This window comes from Zootoca vivipara, chromosome 6, assembly GCF_963506605.1.
Source record: "Zootoca vivipara chromosome 6, rZooViv1.1, whole genome shotgun sequence".
NCBI classification, from domain to species: domain Eukaryota; kingdom Metazoa; phylum Chordata; class Lepidosauria; order Squamata; family Lacertidae; genus Zootoca; species Zootoca vivipara.
In genome coordinates this window covers 376077-401614 of record NC_083281.1, presented here as the reverse complement: position 1 = coordinate 401614, position 25538 = coordinate 376077, and the positions used below count along the sequence as shown (strand labels likewise).

Genomic DNA, 25538 nt, shown 5'->3' with positions numbered 1-25538 from the left:
CAGGTGGACTCTGAAGGTGAGGGGGGTCTGAAGGGGGACTCTGAGGCTCCATTTAACAAACTGAGCCACCGCAACACGTGGCAGGGCCAACTAGTAAAAATATAAAAAAGGAGAAGGCATTGCTGTCATGTGGCAGGGAGTTCCATACGTTCCCTGCATGGCAGGGGGTTGGGCTAGATGACCCCCTGAGGTCCCTTCCAACCCTACAATTAAAAGTCGCTTTTTGAGTGCTGTGTGAAGCAGCATTTGTTGAGCTATTGCTTAGTGGCCCTCAGAGGGTTGGTTTGTTTATTATTATTATTTACCGCTTTTTATTCAAATAAATGCCAAAGCGGCTTACACACAAAAGATTAAAAAATAACAATGGAACTACAACTCCCATCAGCTCCTGCGAGCAAACAAACCAAAAGTAGCCGGGAATCTCGGTTAAATTTATACTAGGCCGGGGGAACAGGCCTTCCACCTTCTTTCTGAACTCGGACTCCCGTCATCCTCCGCCGCCGCCCAAACTGGCCGAGGCCTGACGGGAGATGTAGTTTCCAATTTCGCGACGCTCTAGCCGGCTCGCTCTTTCTCTTCTTTCCAGGAGCCGCGACGCTCTAGCCGGCTCTCTCGAATGCCTCTTCCCCCCTCCCCTTCCCGGAGCCACGTTTCCGGCCCGGGAGTTTCTCCTTCCGCCGCCACTGTCATGGCAGACTCGGGCAGGGCGAAGAAGCGGGCGGTGGGAGCGGGCGGGCCCAAGCGGACGCGGCGCTCCCCGGAGCCGCCTGCCTTCGACCCGTGGGGGTGGGGGGACGCGGAGTGGGACTGGGAGCTGCCCCCGCCGCCGCGCAAGGTCTGCTGGGAGTCGGAGAGGCTGGCGGCGAGGGCCCCCCGCCCCCCTTGGGAGATGGCGCGGGGCTTCCCGCCCCGGTGGAGGGGCAGAGGGCGTGGTGTCTGGGCGGGGCCCTGGAGGGGGAGGGGTCCTCGCAGAGGGAGGAGGGGCCGGGACCCGTGGGGGGGAGGGAGCACCCCCCACGAGGAGGAGGGGGAGGAGGAGGAGGAGGAAGACACCTGGAGGGGTCCGAGCAGAGGGGGGAGGGGCCCAGATCTATGGGGGGGAGGGAGCACCACCCACGAGGAGGAGGGGGAGGAGGAGGAAGACACCTGGAGGGGGAGGGGTCCTCGCAGAGGGGGGAGGGGCCCAGATCCATGGGGGGCAGCGAGTCCCCCCCATGAGGAGCAGGAGGAAGAGCCCGGGAGCGGGAGGGGTTCTCGCAGAGGGGGGAGCGGCCGGGATCCGTGGGCGGGCGAGAACCCCCCCCAGGAGGAGGAGGAAGAGCCCGGGAGGTGGAGGGGTCCTCGAAGAGAGTTGTGGGGCTGGGATCAGTGGGGCGGAGAGAATCCCCCCCACGAGGAGGAAGAGGAAGAAGTGCCCCGCCAGCAGCAGCAGCAGGAGGAGGAGGACCCCTTTAGCAGGAGGAGCCGGTGGGGCAGTCGGGAGAGGGAGCCTCCCTCGTGGGAGCCGTTCCCTGCGGCCAAAGCCCCCCGGAAATCCCACTGGGGTGGGAGCCCCAAGAGGGAAGCAGGGGTGCGGGTGCTCCTGACGCCGCCAAGGCAGGCCAGCCTGGAGCCGGGGGGCTGGGGAGAGGGGGACTCGGCAAGGCATGGGGTGAGGGAGCAGCGGCCGCCCCCTGGCAGCCCCCCTCGGGGAGGGAGCTGGTGGGGCGAGCCTGAGAGGAGGGATGGGGTGAGCCCCGGCCGAGAGGAAAGGGGCTGGGGGAGGCCGGCAGAGGAGGGGCCCCGGGAAGAGGCCACCTGGTGGAGCTCGGAGCACGGGGGGGTCTTGGACAGCCTCGAGCGGCTGGCTTCAGAGCAGGGCGGGGACGAATGGCGGAACCCCGACTGGGTCAAGGACCAACCTGTGAGCGTCACTCGGGGCGGAAGCCAGAGCGGAGACCCCGAGGCCTGGGGCAGCCCTGAGATGGAAGAGGAGCTGGGCTGGGGCGCCGGCGAAGAGGACGGCGTTTCCGGCAGCTCTGCGGTGCCGGCGGGCTCGGACGGCACCTGCTCCGCGCCGCAGAAGTGGACGCCCCGCCAGGAGGTGGTGGACTTCTGGGTGAGGGTTTGCCACACCTGCCTGAGCCTCCGGCAGAGGAGGACCCTCATGTCCTTCTGCCCGCGCCCCACGCTGCCCGACAGGAGCCACGAGACGCCCGCCCTCAACCCCGACTTTGCCAACCTGGGCAACGCGCCGGAGCAGAGGATGCTGTTGGGCGATGCCCAGAAACTGGGCTGGCTCCAAGACGAGGTTCTGGACACGCTGGCCCCGGCCATGAACCTCTACGAGATGGCCGAAGAGGCCCTGGAGAAGCGGGAGCCTGTCGACCCCCTGGAACTGCGGGGGTGGGCCCAGCGCCTCCTCCGCCTCCTGGGCAGCCTGAGCAACCGGCTGACCCTGCACCGCCGCGTGAAGGTCCTCCGCGCCATTAACCCCCGGCTGCAGGCCATCTGCTCCAAGATGAGCAGCCGCAACAGCGACGGGATGCTCTTTGGCGAGGACAAAGTCCAGCTCCTGAAGGAGCTGCTGGCCAGGTTCCCCCAGCTCTCCCAGAACCCCACCCCCTACAAGCGGACCCGCAGGAGCCGGAGGAGCAAGGTGTACAGCAGCAGCAACCAGCCCCAAGGCGCAGGTAAGGCCGCCTTGGCCGCAGCCCAAGCCAGTGCCCACCCTCACCCGACATGTTGGGCTGCGACTCGGGGCCAACGGGAGTCCAAAAGGTTAGGGGGGGGGGGCAGCATGTGTCTGTCAGCCTCTGAGTCTCCCTGAATGTAGTTGGGCTACAGCTCCCAACACCCTGGAGACCCAGCAGGAAGGAAATTTCAGGAGCAGACACACATTTAACATTTTGGTAGGGACGTGGGTGGCGCTGGGGTCTAAACCACTGAGCCTCTTGGGCTTGCTGATCGGAAGGTCGGCAGTTCAAATCCATGCGATGGGGTGAGCTCCCGTTGCTCGGTCCCAGCTCCTGCCAACCTAGCAGTTCGGAAGCACATCAAAGTGCAAGTAGATAAATAGGTACCGCTCCAGCGGGCCTTCTCGGTGGTGGCGCCTGCCCTGTGGAACACCCTCCCATCAGATGTCAAAGAGGAAAACAACTACCAGACTTTTAGAAGACATCTGAAGGCAGCCCTATTCAGGGAGGCTTTTAATGCTTAATAGATTACTGTGTTTTATTTTTCTGTTGGAAGCCGCCCAGAGTGGCTGGGGAAACCCAGCCAGATGGGCGGGGTATAAATATATTATTATTATTATTATTATTATTATTATTATTATTATTATTATTATTAATGGTGTTTCCGTGCGCTCTGGCACTCGTCACGGTGTCCCGTTGCACCAGAAGCGGTTTAATCCTGCTGGCTACGTGACCCGGGAAGCTGCCTGTGAACAAACCCCGGCTGCCTTAGCCTGAAAGCGAGATGAGCGCCACAACCCCAGAGTCGCCTTGGACTGGACTTAACCCTCCGGGGGTTCTTTACTTTTGTCTTACCTTAAACTTTTAATGCAGAATAGCACCAGCCCACAAGGGTTATTTTTGAGTCTATAGAAGTTTGAAAACCCACTTTTACAAGAACCGAAGAAGAGCGTGCCAGCTGTGTGGAAGAGCTCTCTGGATTTCAAGTAGGCCTCCCACACCCCAGAGCAGCTAGGGCTCCTTTCTTTAAGATGCATTGGCTAGCAATAGCCAAAGGCACTGAGCCCTGTGGCCCATTCCATGGCGGTGCTACTCCTTGTGTCTTAATGGGAGTCATTGTTGCTAAGCCTTCTTCCACTTAGCTTAGCTGGCCATTGGGAGGACCAGCTGTTTTTCATTTTTTCAGAGCGGAAGGGGCATGTTGCTTCCCGTTGAACAGCTAGGGGAACTTTTTTTCTTTTTGCCCCACAGCTTTGGGGAGGCAAGTATCTCCTCGGTATCAGGAAGCTCAAAACAGGGTCTTTCCTGGAATCAAATTCCAAGCTGTATTATTAACATCAAGGGACGCGGGTGGCGCTGTGGTCTAAACCACTGAGCCTCTTGGGCTTGCCGATTGGAAGGTTGGCAGTTCAAATCCCCGCAACAGGGTGAGCCTCCCATTGCTCTGTCCCAGTTCCTGCCAAGCTAGCGGTTTGAAAGCACGCCGGCGCAGGCCCCATTGCGGCGGGAAGGTAAACGGCGTTTCCGTGTGCTCTGGTTATTGTCACCGTGTCCCATTGCGCCAGAAGCAGTTTAGTCCTGCTGGCCACATGACCAGGAAAAGCTGTTTCTGGACAAACGCCGGCTCCCTCGGCCTGATAGCTGCCTTTGACTGGACTTAACCATCCAGGGGTCCTTGACCTTTTACCTTCTATTATTATCATTATTCTTATTTACATCTCTACCTGACTTTTTCGACGAAGGACCTCAAAGTGGTGGGATGCTTTGCTTCAAGGAGGAGTTCCAGCAGACACAGACTGTCTCACAAGGTGAGCTCCAAGCCGCACAAATGATACCACCTTGTTTTGGGTGTTAGGAGCTCAGATATATCAACTAGGCCCCAAACGGCTCCTGAAACCAAGGTTACAGTTGCCAAAACGGAATGTGCAGTTGCCCTTCTTTTTATGCCTTAATTTTCAAATGATGGCCTGACTGTGATTTATTCTCAGTTAAACATGGTGCTGTGGTCTAAACCACTGAGCCTCTTGGGCTTGGCGATCGGAAGGTTGGCGGTTCAAATCCCCGTGACGGGGTGAGCTCCCATTGCTCTGTCCCAGCTCCTGCCAACCTAGCAGTTCGAAAGCATGCCAGTGCAAGTAGATGAATAGGTATCGCTGCGGCGGGAATGTAAACGCCATTTTCATGCACTCTGGTTTCCGTCACGGTGTCCTGCTGCGCCAGAAGCAGTTTAGTCCTGCTGGCCACGTGACCCGGAAAGCTGTCTACGGACAGACGCTGGCTCCCTCGACCTGAAAGCGAGATGAGTGTCGCAACCCCAGAGTCGCCTTGGACTGGACTTAACCGTCCAGGGGTCCTTGACCTGTTTCCTTTTACCGTACTTCTTTTTCTTAACGATGACACAGACCATTAATAATGTAGGAATATTCTTCACAACGGTGAGCAGGGGAAAGCGGAGGCAACAATGCGCTATAACGCCGTTCGCTGCTCCTGCTCAGGCTGCCCAGAAAAAGCATTTTTGTTCCAGAAATCCATTCCCCCCCTGTGCGGATAAACTCTAACTGATGAAATTCTATAGGATCTGGCTATTAGTGTGTGAAAGCAGTCCAGATCTGGGGATCCCCAGATGACTATCGCAGTATGCGCATGGCGGAATTCGAACGCCGATCAGGGATAGCTCAGTGGCGGTAGAGTTCGTGATTTGCCCCCACAAAGTCTGGGGTTTTCCTTTTGCAGGTTGAGGTGGCAGACTCCTTCACTGCAGGGTTTTAAACGGAGATCAGGGGTCTGTTTCCCAGGGGCTTCGGTTCAGGGGGCTGGGCTAGATGACCACTGGTGCCCCTTCCCCCTCTACAGCTCTGTGATTCTGTTATTCCAGGTATCTGGGCCGGCACAGATAGCTCCCTACCCGAGACCCAGCCGGGCCATGCGCTGAACTGGGCAGACTTCGGTTCCTGATCTGTCGGGGAACGGGGCGGTGGAAAAACCAATGGCGTCCACTTGCCAAACCCCCCCCCCCCGTTCTCAGGGGCTTAACTGGCCCCACAGACGCCCAGAAGGAACCCCCTCTTACCAAGAGCAGAGGGAACTATTTTTGCAACAGAAAGTGGGAGCAGAGGGGCCTGGAAGCCGGAAGCGGACCATTCCTCTCGATGGAAGAGATCCCCCAGCGCTTGCCCCCCCCCCCCGCCTGCTCAAGAGTCTGTCCCTTGGCAAGCCAAGCAGGGCCACCATTGAGCAGTTGGGGGGGCAGCAGGGCAGAATGGGATCCCGGGAGCCAAGAAGACGACTCTTTCGAACACGACTCTCCCCAATCCTCTCTTGACTCTGCTGCAAGACTGTCTGGCCCCCTGGGGGGGGCAAGCTCAAGCAGGGACGGTTTAACACCCCCCCCCCCCAGTGAAAGGCCTCTTGGTTTTTAAGAGATCAGACATTCCATTACAAGAAGATTTTTTTCTCCCAACGGTGCAAAACAGTTTGTGTTTGAACTTGATTTTTGTTCTTGAAAATTTTCTGTGGTTTTAATTTTTTTTTTGGGGGGGGGTGCTTGCTGGCACCAGGAAAACCTGGACCCCTCCTTTCCCCCCTCCCTTTTCAATGCCTTTTGCCTTGCAACAGAAGGGGGCACCCTTTTCAACTCTTGGGCTTTCCTGCGTTTTCGTTTCCTGACGGAGGCGTCTTGTGGTGGGGAGTTTCCAGCTGGGCTAATCCTTTTTTTCGCCTGCTCCCCCCCTAAAAAAATAAGTTTTCGCCTGGGGGCAGGAAACAGAACCTCCATGGGACTTTTTTTTTTTTTGCTGACAGTTTTCCCGTGTTGGATCTCTGACGGACACCCAACCCAAATTGGCTGCTTGGCTGAAGAAACCACATCCCGGCGGTTGAGGTCTTGGAGGAGGACCCCCACTCCAGATTAAGAGGAGCACGCTTGTTCTGTTTCCTGAAGGATGTTTGATGGATTCCTGCAAAGAGGATCCCTGGGAACCGACCGATTGCTTTTCGGCTTGCAACCGAAGCGGCCCCTGCGGTGATCGGAACCGGAGCAAGACCTCGGAATTCTATTTCTAATGGTTGACCTTCTGTAGTTGAATAAATGTTGTTTTGCTTTCACAAGCTGTGTCTTTTGGATTAATGCTTCCCCATCGCACCAGGAAACACCCCCCCCCACTCCCCAATTAAAATAGAAACAGAATTAAAAATGCACAATGGAATCATGGCTGTCGTTTTGAGATGTTGGAAGAAAGGGAGCATTCGCCTACAAAAAGGTGAACCGTCTCGCCTGGAATTGACCTGCATGTCTCTGAGCTTCCCTGTATTTTCTTTTTCTTTTCATTCTTTCTTTTTTGAAATAAATTCTTACTGGTTTTACAAAAGCAAAATATATACCGGGGTGGCCAACTCCCAAGAGACTGTGATCTACTCACAGAGTTAAAAACTGACAGTGATCTACCCCTTTTTGGGGGGTTCAGGTCAAAGCTGTTGAGCTTTTTTTAGGAAGGGGAGCCCTGTATGTTTAGCCTGGAGAAGAGAAGGTTAAGGGGTGATATGATAGCCATGTTCAAATATGAAAGGATGTCATATGGAGGAGGGAGAAAGATTGTTTTCTGCTGCTCCAGAGAAGCGGACACGGAGCAATGGATTCAAACGACAAGAAAGAAGATTCCACCTAAACTTTAGGAAGAACTTCATGACAGTAAGAGCTGTTCGGCAGTGGAATTTGCTACCAAGGAGTGTGGTGGAGTCTCCTTCTCTGGAGGTCTTTAAGCAGAGGCTTGACAGGCATATGTCAGGAATGCTTTGATGGTGTTTCCTGCTTGGCAGGGGGTTGGACTGGATGGCCCTTGTGGTCTCTTCCAACTCTATGATTCTATGTTGTTGGACATGCTTGATATATACGAACACAAACTGCAATAACAGATCTCTATAAGAGAGATTCTCCCAATCTCGAGACTCCGCCCCCTTCCTCTCCATGGGGGTCCCATTTTAAACATCTAAAACTGCATATTCATCCAGACTCCAATTTTTATATCACAATAATTTTTGCACTACAAGTGAGTCAAAATTCTGCTCTTGTTTCCTTCTGCTTACAGTGGTCTGCTAAACAACTTACACATTTTCCCCATTCTTTTATAAAGTTTTTCTCTCTCTTTTCCAGTCAGTTTTGCCACCTCTGCATAATCTGTCAGCTTGATTTGCCATTCCTCTCTGCTAGGGAGTTTGATCTTTTCCCCAGTTCTGGGCTAATAACATCCAGGTGGCCGTTGTTGAAGAGTTACTTTAAACAGAGCTTCTCTGTATTTTCAAGCCATAAAAGCCCTTTTTGGGGAATGCCTGGAAGATTCCTATTTGGACCCAAAAGAGAAGGAAAAGGAAGGGGAGAGAGGAAGAAAGGAATATAGAGAGAGAGAGAGAAGGGGAAGGAAGGAAGGAAGGAAGAGAAAAAGATAAGAGAAAGAGGGAAAAGGGAGGGAGGGAGGAAGGCACTTCTGTTTCAGCGTATCTGAAGAAGTGCGCATGCACACGAAAGCTAATACCAAAATAAAAACTTAGTTGGTCTTTAAGGTGCTACTGAAGTAATTTTTTATTAAAAAGAGAAAGAGTGAGAGATAGAAGGAAAGAGGAGGAAGGAAGGGAGATAAGAGAAGGAAAGGGAGGGAGGAAGATTATTATTATTATTATTATTAATACCCCGCCCTCCCCAGCCTAGATATAAAACAACTGATTAAAATACAATAATAAAAAGAGATAAATAGGGTGAGAGAGAGAAGGGAAGGAAGGAAGGAAGGAAGAGAAAAAGCGTGAGAGAGAGAAGGAAAGGGGAGGAAAGAGGGGAGGAAGAGAGAAAGAGAAGGAAAGGAGAAAGGAAGGAAAAGAAAAAGATACGAGAAAGAAACGAGTGAGGAAGGAAGGGAGAGAAAGGTAGAAGAAAAGGGGGGGAAGAATTCGCTCCCTTTCCCCGCTGGTGCCACTGGGGGGCGCCCTCCCTCCCTCCCTGCCCCTCCCCCGAGCGGACTTCCGATCTCGCGACAGTTGCGCGTCAAGATGGCTACAAAATAACAGCTCGGCTGCCTTTGATGGTGCGGGAAGAGGAAGCGGCTGCAGCAGCTGGAAATCCGCCCCCTTTAAAAAAAGCAGCAGGGAAAAGCAACGTCGTTGCAAAGAGAGGTTTCCCTGGCGCAGAGATGGTAAGGCTCTTCTCGTCCCCCTTTCCAAGATCTGGGGGGGGGGTCCTCTCTTAACCCCCCCTCCTCTCCTGCCAGGGCCCCCGATGGGCTGCAGCGATTGCATAATAACAATGCTCAGAGCGATGCACGCGAGTTGGGCCCATTCACACGTGCCCGGGGCGAGAGTGGAGCCGGGCAGGGAAAGGGGGACGTTGCTGCCAAGAACACACAAAACCGGCTTGCAGTGTTAGGCCCCTGACCTCCATGCTGGCTGCCCTGGCCGGCAGCCGGGCCCAGGATCTGGCCCATGCCAAGCAACTGCTCTGGCCCTTGCACCCAAGTTTCCAGTGCTCATGGGTGGGAATAAAGGGCTGGTTTTAATTCGGAGATGCCCCAGGAGCTTCACTGTGCAAGGCAGGTGCTCTAACTACTGAGCATCACAGCCCTTGCCTGAACTTCAGCAGCTGATTTATACAACTTTTTAATAGGGTGCTTCAGCTATAAATATGGTGTGCATGTGGGATTATTATTTTGTTGCTTTGGTTTAATTATTTACTTTTGTTTGAAGGTTGGTGTATAAATGTTCATAATAATAATAATTTATTATTTATACCCCACTCATCTGGGAGGCTTCCAGCAAAATATTAATATACAATAATTAATCACATATTAAATATCAAATATTAAAAGCTTCCCAACTTGTTTTGTTGTTTTGGTTTAATTATTTACTTTTGTTTGAAGGTCAGTATATAAATTTTCATAATAATGATAAGAAGAATAGCAACAGCAACAGATGATAATATTTTGCCTGAACACAACTGCCAACAATATTTGGGCCCTGCAGGGCATGTTCTGTAGGCAAAAGCCCTACAAATCTTGGCTCGTCTTCCTCCGGCGAAGGGGCTTTTTGGGACACCCTACCTTGCAAAGTTGTTGTAGACTTTAGCGTTTGGTTAGCTGATGATTGAAGGCTGCCGGGGGGAATAAAATGAAAGCAGCTTTCTGAGACAAATTTTGGCTTCTCATTCACCGCCAAAGAGGAACCTCGCTCCTGTTTCTGCAGAGTTTTAGAGAACGACCCACTTTTGAGAGGGAGATTCTGATTTTGGTCCCCTCAATCCCCTAAAGGCCGGTTATTATTATTTTGTTTGCATTGTCTCTTCCCCCAAATAAGAGGCCAAGATCAAGAGCGAACCCCCCCCCCCCGCCTGTGAATAGGGGAAGGGAATTGGATTCCCGCTTGGCGTCCAAAAATCAAACCCAGACCAACTTCTTCAAATACATATCTCTGTAGCCCAGAAAATCTCTTTAGATGGTTTATCAATATGCTATTTTATAATGGTTTTGCTCTTCATGATTTGATCTGACCACTGCTTCCCCGCAAGAGCTGCAAAAAGTGGATTAAAAAACCCCAACAACCAATTTTTAAAAACCCAAATAAAGGAATATATTATGACTAATGAATTCACTGAAAAGGAAAAAAAATAGTTCACTCTCAATCAATTCAAGAATGGAAACAAGCATCCTTCCCTCTCCCATCAGATACACTGAGATAATAATAGATAATATCAATAATAATAATAATAATAATAATAATAATAATAATTTATTATTTATACCTCGCCCATTTGGCTGGGTTTCCCCATCCATTCTGCATTAAAACATCAGTCATTATAAACTTCCATCAAAGCATATGTAAGTCCGAATGCCTAAAAATAATGTCACCCAGCTCCTAAAACAGGGGTGTGGAAGATCTGGGATGCAACTGAGAGGCAGTGTTGCGTAGTGGTTAGAGTGCCGGGCCGTGATTTGGATTTTAATCCTCCCGCTTGACCGTGAAGCTCAGTGCATGCTTTGGGGCCAGTCGTGTGCCTCTTGGCCAGGCCTACCTTGCAGGGTTGGTGTGGGATCAAAGGAGAGACTGCGTTGAGCTCCTTGGCAAAAAAAAGGGGAGATTGAAATGCAATAATTGACAATACAAAGGTCCCCTGGTTCTCAAACTGTTCCAAAACCAAAGTGTTCCAAAACCAAGGCACGCTTTCCCATAGAAAGTCATGCAAAACGGATTAATCCATTCCAGACTTTCAAAAACAACCCCTAAAACAGCAATTTAACATGAATTTTACTATCTAACGAGACCATTGAGCCTTAAAATGAAAGCAAAATGTGCCATACTATAAAATAAGACCGTATTGTAGATGGTAACAATTAAAATTATTATTTTTTGTTCCCTGCGCTGATGATTGTTTGGACGGGGGGCTTTTATCCATTTCCGCAGTCGCACAATCGATCCATCAGTAGCAGAACTGGGTTCCACACAGTCACAAAAACAAATGAACGGAAAAAGCCTTGAAAAAGAAAAAGGGGAAATGAAGAGCAAAACCAAAAGCGCCAAACACAGTGGCACCTTGGTTCTCGAACTTAATCTGTTCCGGAAGTCCGTTTGACTTCCGAAATGTTCGGAAATCAAGGGGCGGCTCTGATGGGTGCAGGCCAACAGCTGCAGTGGACGTTTGGCATCCGGAAAACGGTCAGAAACCGGAACACTCACTTCCGGGTTTTCAGCTTTTGGGAACCAAGGTCCCACTGTAATAATTCCCACCATTTCTGGCCACAAGCACATCTGGGGGGCTGCAGGGGTTTTCCCCATCCTGGCCGAGAAGCCAACAAAGTTGCCAAGTGAGCTTCTCTTTTTGGGGGGGGGGGTAGATGAGATGAGAGCTGCCTTGCTTGCCCCTAACCAGCTGCCCCCCTTTCACCCCCTCCGGCCAGGAGAAGACGCCGCCACCTGCTGCTGCCCCACTTGCACCCCAAGACCTCCGGCTGTCCCCCAGCCGCGCCAGGAGCAAAGCGGAGAAGGAAGAGGGGCCCCTGCCGTTAGTGACCTCTCCCGTGGCCTCTTTGGGGGGTGAGTAGGGGCAGGAAATCAGGCCTATTCTCTCCCCCCCCAAAAAACCAAAGCCAACTTTCTAGTCCTCATGAAGGCTCAAGGAAATGTCTATGGTATATCTTGCTCTGTACTGTCTGTATGGACTGGCAGCAATTAACATGGGGGAAGGGGGATTCCCATCCCTACTTGGAGATGCCTGGGGGGGGGTGGAGCCAGAGGGAGGGGGCCCTTCCGCAAGCCCAGCAGGGACCCTGCCACCAACCGCGTCTCTTCTTCCCAGGCCTGGCCAACTCGGGGGTTTCGGCGACCCACAACCACCCCACGCCGAGCAGTGGGGGGCGGAAGCAGGACCTGCGGCTGCCAAAGAGGAGACCCCCAGGTGAGCTGGAGGCCAGGGCGGCCCTTCTTAGCAGGGGGCAAAGGAACGGGGCACATGGGGGCCACTTTGGGGGTGGCCCCCCCTCCTTTCTCCCCAAAGGTGGGGCAGAGAATCTGTGTCTTTCCTGCTCTTGCTTAGTCTATTTTTCCCTCTGCCCCCCCCCCACTGCCAAGTGGCCCTTGGAAGATTATCTGGGGGGGGACATGGCCCTCGGGCCGAACAAGATTCCCACCCTTTGCTCCAATTTCCTGTGGATCCTGCGTGTGTCGTCGCCCCCCCCCCAACCTTTGGAAAGTCACTTCCGGTAGATGTGTATTTTGCCCTAGAGAGGACGTGTGTTCCCATTTTACAGAAAGGGAAAACAGAGGCACAGGATTGCAAGCTGCTCCAGCCTCAAACGGGGGCTGCCAAGGCCTCTTGAATCATATAATAATTCATATAATAATCATAATCATAATAATAATCATATAATAATTCTCTTGCCTCGCCCTAGGGAAACGCTACCAGTGTTCTGGGGACGGCTGCCGCCTGGCCTGCCGCAGCATGAAAGAACTGCTGGATCACATTGCGGTTCATTATCGGCCCACGCAGTCGGTGGAGGGTAAGCCGGGTTTGGGGGTGGAAGAGGGTTGGCCAGATCTCAAATCCGACTCCAAGCTGCCTTTGCTCCCTCGCATTTTCCACTGCAGTAACTTTTGGGGGGGGTGGAGGGGGGAGTTTTTTCATTTTAAAAATGAAAACAGAGAAAAATTGAAACGACCGGAAAAAATGGAAAGGTGTAAAGCAAGGCTATTGAAATGGGCTTGGAGAATGAATGAGCCCAGTTGCCTCTCCGTTTCTCCAGGGAAGATTTTCCGCTGTTCTTCTCCGGGCTGCTTGGAATCTTTCCCCAACATGCAAGTTCTCATGGAACACATAAAGGTGCACTACAAGCCGAACCGCTACTTCAAGTAAGGCTATATTATTATTATTATTATTAATTATTATTATGGGCAGGATCTAGAGGGGGCCAAGTAAATCTACTCCCAAAGCTCAGGTTCCCCCCCTCCCCCGGGGCCTTGCGCAGAAGAGGGGCTGCTCCAGTAGACAAAGCCAGATGGGGGTGTTTTTGGTAGCATGGTACTATTCTGCCAGTTTCCAAAGAGTCTTCAAGGGCAGCCCCGATAGAGCGGACATTGCAGTAGTCAAGACAGGGAGACCAATTCCTTCGTTGTTTCCTCAAAGCGATGCCAGCTTGCAGCCAGGGCCGTCTCTTTCTTGCATAGCAAAAGGCCATTTTTCCAAAGGACTTTTGAACATGTTTTTGTTTTTTGTTTTAAATAATTGTATATGTTGCGTGTCTTTTGTCTCTTAATTTAACCCTTTTGCATAATTTTGCACGATTTCTGCTATTTCATGCATTGTGGCTTGCCATTTCTATCCATTACAGAAGAGCCATTCTTTATTGTAATAGGTGTAAAACTGTCTAATTAATTACTTGCTGACGTTTGATTTTAGCGTTTACTATGGGATTCTAATGCGTTATTGCATACTGCTTGATTTGGTATAAGTTGTTTATTTTAATGTCATTGTGACTTTTTACATAGGATCTGATCGTTATTATTAATATTTGTTGTTTGATTATTAATTTTGTGTGTGTTGGAAGCTGCCCAGTGGCTGGGGCAATTCAGCTAGATGGGCAATGTATTATTATTATTATTAATAATGATAATGTCAAGAGCCACCGGAAGGCGTGGGCGATGGAGCCCCCCACCCACCCAGTACACCTGTTTCTCATTCCTCCCTGTACTGTTTGGAGCAGCTTGGATTGAGCCATCAAAAGATGGGAGTAGCGTGTGGGAACTGGGTCCTTCAAAGGCCCTCCATCCCAACCCCCTCTAACCTGTTCCCCCTCCAGGTGCGAGAACTGCATGACGCGTTTTCGGACACACCGCTCTCTCTTCAAGCACCTCCACAGTTGCTCCTCCGCCGGAACCGCCACCGGAGCCGCCCCTGCCCCCGCCCCCCCGCCCCTGGCGCCGGAGAAGCCCCCCCTGGAAAAGGAGCCCCCCGGGAAGCTGCTGGAGGTTCTCCCCCCCAAACTGCAAACGGTCATCCAGCAGCTCAGGAAGGAAGCCATCCTCCCTAGCGAGGTGGAGGCTCCACTGCCAGCCCCCGACCCGCTCCCTCCCAGCCCCCTGGGGCCCTTGCCCACCCTGCCCCCGGGGCCCCACCCCTTCCCTCTGCTGGAGCCCTCCCTCTTTGGACCCCCGCCGCCCCTGGCCAGGTTTCCGGGGCCGGCTCCCCCCACGCTCCCGGGACCCTTCCTGCCTTACGTCCATCCTGGGAGCTACGCCTTGCCTCCGGCCGCCGTCCAGAGCCGCCTCCGGCCGTTCCTGCCGCCACAGGGACTCCCCATCTCCAACGCCGTCTGGAAGAAAAGCCAGGGTGAGCAGAAGACTTCCTCCCCCCCCTTCACCCCTGTCTGCCAGTCCAGCAATTGTGCCCAATTGGCTCAGATTTTAGATTGCCCTAATCCAGGTTTCTGGGGACCCAGGTGGCGCTGTGGTTAAACCACTGAGCCTAGGGCTTGCTGATCAGAAGGTCGGTGGTTCGAATCCCTGTGACGGGGTGAGCTCCCGTTGCTTGGTCCCAGCTCCTGCCAACCTAGCAGTTCGAAAGCACGTCAAAATGCAAGTAGATAAATAGGAACCGCTACAGCGGGAAGGTAAACAGGCGTTTCCATGTGCTGCTCTGGTTTGCCAGAAGCGGCTTTGTCATGCTGGCCACATGACCTGGAAGCTATACGCCGGCTCCCTCGGCCAATAATGCGAGATGAGCGCGCAACCCCAGAGTCGGTCACGACTGGACCTAATGGTCAGGGGTCCCTTTACCTTTACCTTTAATCCAGGTTTCTAGTCCTCATGACAGCACCGGGGTGGGTGGGGGGTATTTGAGAGGTTTGGGAACTGTCCTTAAATGTTTCACTGTGATGGCAGGGCACTCTCTGTAAGGCTCCGCTTGCAGGGTGCTGCAGAGAAAGTGCTTTAAGCAATAACAGGCAAAATATATGTAACCTGTATTATTTCACAGTTCTTAAACCACGGGTAGGCAAACTAAGGCCCAGGGGCCAGATCCGGCCCAATCGCCTTCTCAATCCAGCCCACGGACGGCCTGGAATCAGTGTCCTTTTACTATATTTAAAATGCATCTCTGGGTTATTTGTGGGGCAAAGGAATTCGTTCATCCCCCCCCCCTTCAAAATATAGTATGGCCCCCTGCTGAAAAAGTTTGCTGACCCCTGATTTGAATCAATTTGATTTTAATCAAATCCACCCCGGAGAGAAACCCCCCCCCCAGATATTTAGGAAGCTGGCCCAGGTTTCCACCTGCTCTGAAGGCTCTCGTTACTTTGACTCTTCCAGAGTCTTGCGTGAGGCTTGTCCGTTTGCTCCGGGGCTGAGCGTTCTTCTCTTTTTTGCGCCGCCGCAGGGCACTCCTCCAACAGCCGCATCGTGTGGGAGCACACACGGGGGCGCTACAACTGCCTGCAGTGCTCCTACTCGACGGCGTCGCGGGAGGAGGTCACCCAGCACGTCGAGGACCACCGCAAGAACCCCTCCCCGCCCGGGCGCCTGGACGGTGAAATGGGTGAGTGGGGGGCCGGCGGGGGGACCTTCCCTTTGCCCCCGGCACCTGGGGCAGCACGGGAGGCGGCTGGGTTGCCTGGCAGGTGCGGAGGACCTTCCAGTCAGGGCTACAGCTCCTGTTGCCACTGGGAGTTGTAGTTCAGCAGCGCCCGGAGGGTCCCCAAATCCTACTCGGGAGCAGAGCCGTCGCTCAGCTCCTCTTGTTCAAGTTTGGCCAAGGCTGGGATGTAACATGGTGCCCCAAGGAGGTGGTTGGGCTACGACTCCCATCGGCCAGAGGTGAGGGGAACTGTAGTTTGGCAGCGTCCAGAGGGGCAAAGGTTCCCCAGATGCGGAGTTGTAGTCCAACCATCTCTGGGTGGAGAGTGCCCATTTAGTCAAGGCGGTTTTGTGCAGTTTTTATCAGTTATGCGTTTTTTGCAACGGACAAGTTTTGCTTTGTGATGGATTTTAAATGCCCCTTAAAAAAACAAAACTGACGTCCCCCCTACTTTCCTTTCTTTCCTCAACCAGACTTTGGGGTGGGGCTCCCCTCGTTCCACCCCAGACTGACGCCGGAAGTGGAGAACACACTCTTCTCACCGCTGTGAGGCTTCCGCGGTGCTGACCCCCCCCAAGACCCCACCTCGTTTTGTCACCATCACCGTCTTCATCCCCCCTTTTAAGGTGCAGTAAGGATGGTGGGGGGAATCTTGACTCCTCCCCCCCAAAAAAGGGAGTAGAGGGTGCAGACACCCCCAATAAGTCTTTCCTCTCCAACCCCCCACAGAATGTGTGCGCACAAATGGATGGTGTTTGATGGGAAGGGGGTTGGAATTTAATTATTATTGATATTAATTTAATCTAGAACTTTTTCTGGTGCATTCTTCTTCCCTCCCCCCCCCAAAAGGTTTCTCTTGCTTTAAAGGCAAAATGCTCATTTTCCCCCTGTTCTCTTGGTGAGGACACCTCCAGTCCCTCCTTCCCTAAAGCCGATGATCAGGTTTGCTCAGGTTTGTTATAGTGGGCTATTTGCTGCTTTTGCAAAAAAAACACACACACAAAAAAACAGAAATAAAATGGAATTGTAAATAATAAAATAGAATTGTACAGAAAATGTGAGTGAGCCTTTTTGTCTCAGTGCGTTTCTTTCGAGCCCTATTTTTGAGGGTGGGGCAGTGACAAAGGCAAACAAATACACCTACCTCTTGCCGTGTGTGTGTGTGTGTGAGCGCAAGGAACACCCTTTGTTTTTTTTTAAAAAAAACCGTTTTGTTAGATTTAAGCAACCCACCAGAGTCCTGACACCCTCCCCACCTCTCTACTCACACACAGAGAGAAACTGCTCAGGATTCAAGGTGAGTTCCACCAGCAAAAACACAAGCAGAATTTTTGGGGTGTGTGGAATTGGGGCCTCCCCCTGTGAGGTCTGCAGTGAGAAGCACCCTGCTCTCTGCTCCTGCAGGGATGAAGGGGGGAAGCCCACAAGTGCCCCTCCCCACCTTGGCCAACTCCCAGAGCCGGTCAGGGAGCCTCCTCTGTCCAGCCGCCAAGAATGACTCTGACTCTCTTCTCCTCTCTCAAAAAAGTGCACGGTTTTAATAGGAACAACGATGCATCTCGTCTTCTTTTTGGTCTCTCTTCAAAGCATTATTACAAAAAACCACACAAACCCAACAGTTCTTGTAAACCACTTGGACAGTCATCAAGACAGGATAGCGGAAGGGGATGCGAAATGGAAAGGAGGGGCGTCTCTCTGCCCCCCAACTCCCCTTCGAGGGGTCCAGTCGGAGTCTTGTCGGGAGAAAAGGTGGGCAAGGCACCATGGACGGGGGAGGAGGAAGAGAAGTGCTAAGGCCGTTTTCCCAGGCTGCTCAAAATTGCCGGCTCCTTTTCCGAGGACGGGACTCTGCCGGATGCAGAGGGCCAGGAGAACTTTCCTTGTCGGGCAACTCTGGAGCCAGGCTTGCCAGAGACCTGCTGGTGACCCGGGCACAGAAGAGACACTAGAGGGTGGAGGAGACGTCCGGCCACCAGACCCTCAGTCCTGGGGTCCAGGGCTGCAGAGTAGCGGCTGGAGCTTGGCAGTTCACAGCAGTGGCCTTTCCTGGAGCAGCAGAAGCAGCGGAGAAGGCAGCTCCCACCCGGAGGCAGAGGGGGCGGGGGGCAGCCTTGCCCCGGTGGGGAAGACCAGGGTGCTTGGCGATCCTGCCGCGTCTTTGGCAGGTGGAGGGAGGCACCGGGCGCAAGGGGACTCACCGCTTCCTTCAGAGAGAGAACGGGGACACAAGGGGGGGGGTGAGCAGCCAGCGCCAGCAAAGAAATAGAGAAACAACGGGCAGGGTGGCACAGCACCGCTCAGTGGGTTGCTGGAGGGGGTCTCGGTGGCGTCTCCGGGGGGCTGAGAACCCCCCCCTGCCTAAAATCCCAGAGAGTGGCTGCCAGCTAGTGTGGACACCACTGAGCCAGGTGCACCAGAGGGTACAAGGACCAGAATTTTGTTCCTGTTTTAAGGGGAGGCGGTTGGGGAACGTCCCAGGTCCAAACCCCAGGGGCACCACCATGTTGGTGATGGGAAGGGCTCCTCCTGCCTTCGGAAGTCTGCTGCCAGTGCTGAGCCAGGTGGGCCAAGGAGGTAGATTCAGTCCGAGGCAGGTTCCCAGGAAAGCAGAAGCGTGCACCTTAATACTGGCTGTCGGGGTCCGGGCGGCCCCCTCGCTCCTCCAGCAGGCTCTCTGTGCTGGCCGACGTCTCCGAGTCCAGGTTCTCCTCGTCAGAGCCCCTCTGGTCCAACTCTGGCAACCGGTAGGTGATGTCTTCTCTGCGCCAGAGAGAGAACGGAAGGGCCATGCTCACAATGCTCCCAGAGGGGAGGTATTTGGGAGAAAAGGCAAGAAAGGGGATGCTCACCAAGCTCTGTGTGGCATGGAAAAGAGTTCCCCTCTCTCGTAATGCTAGATCTCGCTGGACGCCCAGATTGCTGTGCCAATCACTGCCCCTGAAATGCCAGGGCAGCTTGGAGGGAAACTCCTCCTCTGCCTTCCAGCCAAACCCCCCCCCCAGCTCCCTTTGGGGGCCTGCCACTCACTTCTCCTCTTTGATCGACTGGATCCTCTCGATCAACAGCTCTTTCTCTCGGTTGTCCGTCTCCTCTCCCTCCGGGATAGCACCCAGTTTCAGCGCAGTTCCGTCGTCTGACCCAGTGTCTGGGGGGCCTTTGCTCTGGAAGGGATTGGGGGGGGGGGAGATAGCAAGGTCTGGCGTCTGTTCTGGGCCAGGAAGGAGGCAAACGGTCCTTCAAAGCCTGTCCAACCAAAAAGCCTCCTCCAGGGTTGCAATAAGGTATGAAGCAGCATCCTTTGGGTGGGCAATTTGACACTCGCCAGCTTTTCCCAGTGCAGAAAGAGCACCAAGGAGGGAGGAGGAAGACTTGGGGGCAGCGCAGGTAAAAGGGCCTCTCTCAGGACCATGTCTACCTCACAGGGCTGTGGTGAGGGTAAACTGGGAGAACCACAAAGGTTTCAGTAGCCTCACAGCCTGCTCCAAGCTTCCTGTGTATCCAGAAATGTTCGTTTTTCCACACCGTGAGATTTTGTGGTGGGGGGTGGTGGGGTGGGCCCAACACAGCCCATGTGCAAAGAACCATCTTCCCTTGCCACCAAGCAGACACAAGCCAGCCAGCATATATATATATATATATATATATATATATATATATATATATATATATATATATGAGAGAGAGAATGAATAAAAGATTAGCTGTTAGTGTGAAATCCTTTATTAAAAAGAAAGAAAGCGTGGAGGAGACTTCCAAGGCTGCTCTGAGAAGACTTGCAGCAGTTCCTATTTTCTGAAAGAGAAGCATAGCTTTACAACCTCCCCACAAACCACACTTTGGACACGGCTGTTGTAACTGGGGAACTAGGAGATACATGCAGCCACGCAGCATGCAGCGGAGTTTGGAAGGGTGCAGGTTAAAAAACAAAACAGCTCTGAAAAGTCGCCTTTTCTGGCTTTGGGGGTCATGCTGTGTGGCTGTCAAAGAGAAAGGAGGGGGGACACGCCACTTGTCATGCACTGAGAAAGTGTCTACCTACCGGTGCTCCCTTGCAGGGAGAGGAAAACCCAAGTTTTACAGGCCATAGCTAGAAAAAGGGAGAAATAAACGATGGCCACACTCACAAAAGTCAGACACTCCTTGAATCAATTGCAAAATTGTTGGCATGGTCTTGGTGGAACCGCTTCACAATCTGCCAGCCTGCCGCAGCAATGGCAACATGCTGTGCTAGACGCGGGGCAATTTCTAAATCTATTTCCATGGCTCCTTTCGTTTCTTTCCCCGCAGAGTTCAAATTGCAACCCATGCACACAAAGATGTGATACTGGGAATGAAGGAAGCATTTTTACTTCTTGTACTCCCAATATTGTTGTTGCAATCTGAATCCCAGAGAACTGAAACAGGAGCACAAAAATTACAAAAAGAAGCAATGAAAAACTAGCCATGACGTTTAATGCAGGTGTACTGCAGAGCAGGGACCCCTGGCGGTGGGCAACACCTGCCCTAATCCAGCCAATCCATGTTGCATAACAATCAGTTACACTCAGAGTAAACCCACTGGCATGAATGGAGCTAAGTTAGTCACATCCATTTATTTTAATAGGTCTCTTCTATGGATGCCACAGGCTTTTTCTTTTTCTTTTTCTTTCCTTGTACAGCTGCACCTCCTTCAGCCAATGGGGAGGCTGCAGTCCAACAACATGACAGCCTCGTTGTTGTTGTTGCTGCTGCTGCCCTCGGGTCCTGCCCTCGGCTTCCCTTGGGGACCCCTTGCTGCCCACGGTGAGAACAGGGTGCTGGGCCGGACGGTCCCTCTTTGTCAGAGAGGGGCTCTGGCCTTCCTCGAGGAATCCGAGTGGCCCCTTTGAGAACAGGAGGCTGGGCTAGAGGGGGCCCCTTGGGCCTGACTCTGCTGCGGGGCTCTTTGGAGGTTCTAAGCTTCTGGAGGGCGCCAGCAGATGTGCCCATTCAAACCAGCGGCTCCTCTTTGGGATGGGCAGCAGCTCACAGTTCACAAGCCACTCCCCCCCCCCCCCCCACTGGGCAATCCACAGGCAGCAGGCTTTGCTCGGGGAATAGCTTACTGAGTTCTGCCGCAGCAAGGAGAGCCGTCGGAAGGCGATGCTCTCAGCAGCCTCCAGCTGGCAAATCTCATCCATCTTCACCTTGTACTTCCGCATCTGCTCCTTGATGATCATCTCCACGCAGCTGGGGGCAGAGCAGTTGGGAGAGGAGAGTGAGGACGAGAGGCTGGCCAGAGAGCAGGACCCGTCTCAAGAGGCCTCTGGCGGTGGGGGGGGGGGGTGTACATAGGAGGATGGGGCACATGCATGGATGAACTGGGCAGAGGAGACCCTGCAGTGCCCCTGTGGGTGGGTGGTCACAGGCGAGGGGCACACAAGCCAACCTCCATTTTCTCTTCCAGGAAGGACTGATCCAGGCTCTGCAGCCCCACAGGAGGGAGGCAACTAGGTCACAAAAAGGAAACCGGTTCCCCATGCAGGAGCATGTGTAGGAGAGGAGCGGGGCTGGGTCTCTATTCATGGGGCAGCAGCTCATGAAAGAGGCGAGAGGACCCTTCAGGTCCCCTGCCACCTGCCTAGGAGTGGTGCTCCACCTGCCCTGCTAATCCAGTCCTGGCTTCCCCTGGGCTCACTCACATGGTGGTTTTCGAGACGTCCTTCATGCTGGTGAGGGGGTCCGAGTTGTCGGGGCAGCGCAAGAGGCAAGGGGCGAAGACGATGGCCAGGGCGTTGGGAGACATGCGGTTGAAGTCCTCCACTAGGGCGACCCTGTGACACACACACACACACACACACAGAAATTACATATTGGAAGAGAGAGAGAGAGAGAGAGAGAGAGAGAGAGAGAGAGAGAGAGAGAGAGAGAGAGAGAGAGAGAGAGAAATGACACAATGGCGGTTCTTGTGGATGCTCCCATTGGGAGGATAAGGCTGTCTTAAGAGGTCACTACTTTGCTCCTCGCCCATCTCCCTCCCCTCCCTCTTTCCTCATGTGTCTGGTCATTTGAGTTCTGCAAGCCTGATGCTGCGACTCCTTTCTCGTTTAGAAACACCCCGTTAGCGACTTTGGAAAAGGATCGTCCGAAAAGCAGGACAAAGACAAAGTCAGTGCCACCCCTCTTGGGGTTTCAACTGCGCATGGAAATCTTGTGGAGCTGTGGTTTCAAAGCTGCCTTTGTCTACACACACGGGGGAATGCGGAGCATGTCCTTACTTGACCAGGTGGAAGACCAGTCGCTCCAGAGTGTCGTGGTTGGCCTGCGGGAGCTGCTCCAGGACGCTGTAGATGGTGCAGAGCTGCTCCTGTTTCCCCGGGAGCTCTGTGGGGAAAGGGGGAAGGTAAGAGCAGAGCATCGGGGCCAACAGGCAAGGGAGCCCATCGCCCGCTGCCCCCCACCCACAACAGGTGCTCAGAGCGGCAGAGCTGAACATGGAGGTTCTGCCAAGTGAAAAGGATGTTTAAATGGATCATTCCTCAAAAGAACCTGAAGCCTTTTTGCTAGGTATAACGGGGACGGAGGTCCCGAAAAAGCTGACTTATTTATGTACGCTAGAACTTTATGTGCACATAAATAGAAAGAAGAAGGAATACCACCAGCGAAGGAGGAATGGCTTATGAAACGGAGGGACTCTGCTGAAATTAATGACAAAGTGTTTAAGGAGGTGCCGTTTGGGATGGAACCCGGGGCCTTTGGCATTGCGAGGGGCGTTTTCTCCCACACAGACTCACAGCCCGGCCCTCGGAAACTCACCCACGGCCCGCAGGAAATCATGGTACTGGGCAAAGGTCATGAGGGGGTCAGGAAGCTCCCTCAGCCACTGCTTGAAGATCCCGGTGATGGTATGGATGGGGTAATTCTCCAGCCGCACCGAGTTTGGGTCTGAGGAGGAAGAGAAATAAAAGGAGGGAAGGAGGGTAGTATTAGAAAAGAACTGTACCCAAATGACTCTGCCCCTTCCCCAAGAACAGCGGACGATGCTCTTTTGCCTTAAGGTGGAGGAGGGAGAGAGGCCCTTCCCCAGAGTCTGTGACACCCCCTGCCACAAGGCCAGGACATCTCCTTTCCTGGGACCCCCTCACTGTTTGAAAACTTACCTGTGCCTAACAAAACATTAAAGCTTGAGGCCTGAGGGTTCGGATGTGTGTGACTCCCCCCAGAAGCCTCTCTATCTGACCCATAGGACTCTCCCCATGGCCACCCCTCCTTCATTTTGCTGGGCTGCAGATGTGTCCTTGAGCTCTGAGGCAAGAGTCCCTTCCTTGCCCTGACGGAGGAGAAGTCCAAAACAAAACAAGCAGCACGCAAAGGCACCAGATTCAATTAAGTTTCAATCCAGTATTATTAATCCAAAGAGAAAACAATAAGAGAACCATATACAAGTGCTGACACAGGAGCCAAAATCAAACGTTAAACAGATAGCATGTACAAATTAAAGGCAAACCAGTCTTTATAGTCTTTGAGGCTATATAGCGGTCAGCAAAGTGGCAGCAAAAAAAAACCGCCGGCAGCCTGTCTACTACTATTGACACCTCGCTCGACCTGCTGCCACTTTGCTGACCGCTATATAGCCTCAAAGACTATAAAGACTGGTTTGCCTTTAATTTGTACATGCTATCTGTTTAACGTTTGATTTTGGCTCCTGTGTCAGCACTTGTATATGGTTCTCTTATTGTTTTCTCTTTGGATTAATAATACTGGATTGAAACTTAATTGAATCTGGTGCCTTTGCGTGCTGCTTGTTTTGTTTTGGACTTTTGAAGAAATTGGCAGCATTAGCCCATTATCTCTGACGGAGGAGAAAGCACCTGATTTGCCTCTGGCCGTGTCAAACATTTAAGCCCCTGTAATAAACGGTGGGGGCTATTTTTGGGCGATCTGGAACAAGCCAAGGGTCTGCACCAGGGCCCCTGTCAGGCTTCAGGGAATTGGCTTCCTTCCCCTGTGGCAGTAGATAAGCAGAAGAAAGGAAAAGGAGTCTTCTTACCAGTTGGAAACTTTAATAATCACAGCGAGAGAACAAAGAACCCACCTCCCAAAATGGCAGTGCTCCCATTTAATGATGCCACCCCCTCCCTTCTGTCTCTTAATCCACATCACTTCTACATCTTGTGATCTGAGTTTGTACCCACTGCTTTCTGTTCTGCCACTTTCTGAGATCTCCATGACTTTGGAGAAGGGGGTGAATGCTGTCCAGAGACGGTGAGTCGCCATTGCCACTTGGTAGGCTCGATGTTGAGCTCTAACCCGTGTCCGGTCTGATTCAGAATGAGCCACCGGCGCTCTAGCCGTCCCAGCGATTGTTTCATCACCCTCAGCTCCGGGGAAAACCACGGGGCTGTCCGGGCTCCATGCAATCGGAGAGAGCGCTTCGGAGCCAGACAGTCAATAGCCCTGGTTAACTCCACATTCCAGCGGGAATCAGCTGAAAGGCCATCAACATGGGATAAAACTGTACTGTCCTCCTGCTCCCACCATTCCTCCTCTGTGCAGCCCTCCTCAGCACGGTCCCTGACAGGCCCCTGGGAAAGCAGTCCCCCGCTTACCTGCCTGGAGGGCCTGCCGCAGCTCCCGCATGCGGTTGGCTGAGCCCGACTTCCGGTAGATGCCTTCCGTGTAGAGGCCGTGCATCTCCACGTACTCCAGCAACTTCTCCATGACGACAGGGACAGAGTTCTTCTCGCTCGTCAGGGTGCCGACACCCACCCCAAAGTGGCGGGGCTCCAGGTCGTGGTCGCCCTGTGAACGGGAGAGGAGGCAGAGCGTGAGCCAAGGGGGGCCAGCATATGTGTGTGTGTGTGTGTGAGAGAGAGAGAGAGAGACAGGGAGACTCTAAACCTGGCTTCCTTCAAGCATTTTGGACTGCAATATGGCTGTGCCACCTGTGGCTGATGGGGGGGGGGGCTGGGGAGGGAGGGGGAGTGTGCACCACCCACCTTCTTTGCAGCCGAGGACATGCATCCGCTCTGGATCTTGCAGAGGCACTTCTTGTGGCAAGTCAGCTTGCAGACTAGAGGAGAGAAACGGGGTAGCCCAGTAAAATGGCAAAAATGTACAGAACCAGCTCAAATGTCTGCCAGAAATGTAAAAGGAAAAAGGGTACTTTTTTATCATATGTGGCAGTCATGTGGGGTGGTAAAAAGCTTTCTGGGAAATACCGTATTTTTTCGTTTATAAGACTAGGTTTTGGGTTTTTTTTTACTTAAAAATTATGTGAAAAACTGTGGGTCGTCTTATACACGGGGCAATCTCCCCTCTATTTTCTTAAACTGGAGCATCTTGGGGCATATTATACATGGGAAAATACAGTACGGTATATCTAATGAGTTGAAAAAAATGTTTAAGATAACTTGTCAAAAAACCAGAAGATTTTTTGTTAGGCATTATAGGTGCAGAACTACCAAAATAAAATAAAAGACAAGAACAGCAGCAAGGATGCTCTTAGCCCAGAGATGGAAAGAAGAAAAAGTACCAACCAGAGAAGAGTGGCAGACCAAGAGGATGGAAAGATCAGAAACCAGTCTTAAAAGACTGGAATAACTTTCTAATATATCTGAGAGACCACTGTAAACAGTTGAAATCGTTGGCAGGAATAGTGACACTTGTAAAGTGACATTAATTTTGGATACTATGATTATATAATAGATTACAGTAAAAGATGCAGGAATAAAATTTAGAAATGGAACCCATGGAGGGAAGCAAGGAAGTCTGAAGGTTTGAAAGAACCCTTTTTTTAAAATGTTGAA

General features: G+C 52.6%; 3 protein-coding genes across 12 annotated transcripts in view; 2 read left to right on the top strand and 1 right to left on the bottom strand.

Annotated features, from left to right (window-relative positions):
* Positions 1-688: 688 nt before the first annotated feature.
* LOC118085972 (uncharacterized) lies at positions 689-6782 on the top strand. Its single transcript, XM_060275220.1, has 4 exons — positions 689-835; positions 1124-2672; positions 4418-4483; positions 5551-6782. The coding sequence occupies exons 1-4, from the start codon at positions 689-691 to the stop codon at positions 5628-5630; spliced, it is 1842 nt and encodes a 613-aa protein (XP_060131203.1). The 3' UTR covers positions 5631-6782.
* Positions 6783-6909: 127 nt separating this feature from the next.
* ZNF414 (zinc finger protein 414) lies at positions 6910-17245 on the top strand. Of its 2 annotated transcripts, XM_035117002.2 has the most exons (8): positions 6910-8854; positions 11606-11741; positions 12004-12102; positions 12596-12703; positions 12947-13052; positions 14000-14529; positions 15574-15732; positions 16245-17245. In XM_035117002.2, exons 1-8 carry the CDS (start codon positions 8744-8746, stop codon positions 16319-16321), a joined length of 1326 nt encoding a protein of 441 aa, XP_034972893.2. In that variant the 5' UTR covers positions 6910-8743; the 3' UTR covers positions 16322-17245. The 2 variants fall into 2 exon arrangements, with proteins under 2 accessions (XP_034972893.2, XP_060131270.1); XM_060275287.1 differs by lacking the exon at positions 16245-17245 and having other exon boundaries at positions 14000-14622; positions 14993-15704.
* Positions 17246-17288: 43 nt separating this feature from the next.
* MYO9B (myosin IXB) overlaps positions 17289-25538 on the bottom strand; it is a 57039-nt gene continuing 48789 nt past the window's right edge. For 7 of the 9 annotated variants that reach the window (XM_060275282.1, XM_035116967.2, XM_060275279.1 and 4 more), the window contains 10 exons: positions 24729-24802; positions 24339-24531; positions 22546-22674; positions 22008-22113; positions 21432-21563; positions 20856-20979; positions 19811-19858; positions 18799-18932; positions 18392-18531; positions 17289-17975 (listed from right to left, as the gene is read on the bottom strand). In XM_060275282.1, the coding sequence (XP_060131265.1) occupies positions 18393-18531; positions 18799-18932; positions 19811-19858; positions 20856-20979; positions 21432-21563; positions 22008-22113; positions 22546-22674; positions 24339-24531; positions 24729-24802 (1079 nt within the window). In that variant the 3' untranslated portion in view covers positions 17289-17975; position 18392. The remainder of the gene's footprint in view (positions 17976-18391; positions 18532-18798; positions 18933-19810; positions 19859-20855; positions 20980-21431; positions 21564-22007; positions 22114-22545; positions 22675-24338; positions 24532-24728; positions 24803-25538) is intronic. The other 2 variants (XM_060275280.1, XM_060275286.1) reach the window with 1 other exon arrangement.

Coding starts and splice junctions, on each gene's coding strand:
- LOC118085972 (XM_060275220.1), top strand. CDS start 689: ATGGCAGACTCGGGCAGGGCGAAGAAGCGGGCGGTGGGAGCGGGCGGG. Junction 836..1,123: donor TGCCCCCGCCGCCGCGCAAG/GTCTGCTGGGAG, acceptor ACCCACGAGGAG/GAGGGGGAGGAGGAGGAAGA. Junction 2,673..4,417: donor CAACCAGCCCCAAGGCGCAG/GTAAGGCCGCCT, acceptor TTTTCGACGAAG/GACCTCAAAGTGGTGGGATG.
- ZNF414 (XM_035117002.2), top strand. CDS start 8,744: ATGGTGCGGGAAGAGGAAGCGGCTGCAGCAGCTGGAAATCCGCCCCCT. Junction 12,704..12,946: donor GCCCACGCAGTCGGTGGAGG/GTAAGCCGGGTT, acceptor CCGTTTCTCCAG/GGAAGATTTTCCGCTGTTCT. Junction 13,053..13,999: donor AAGCCGAACCGCTACTTCAA/GTAAGGCTATAT, acceptor TTCCCCCTCCAG/GTGCGAGAACTGCATGACGC.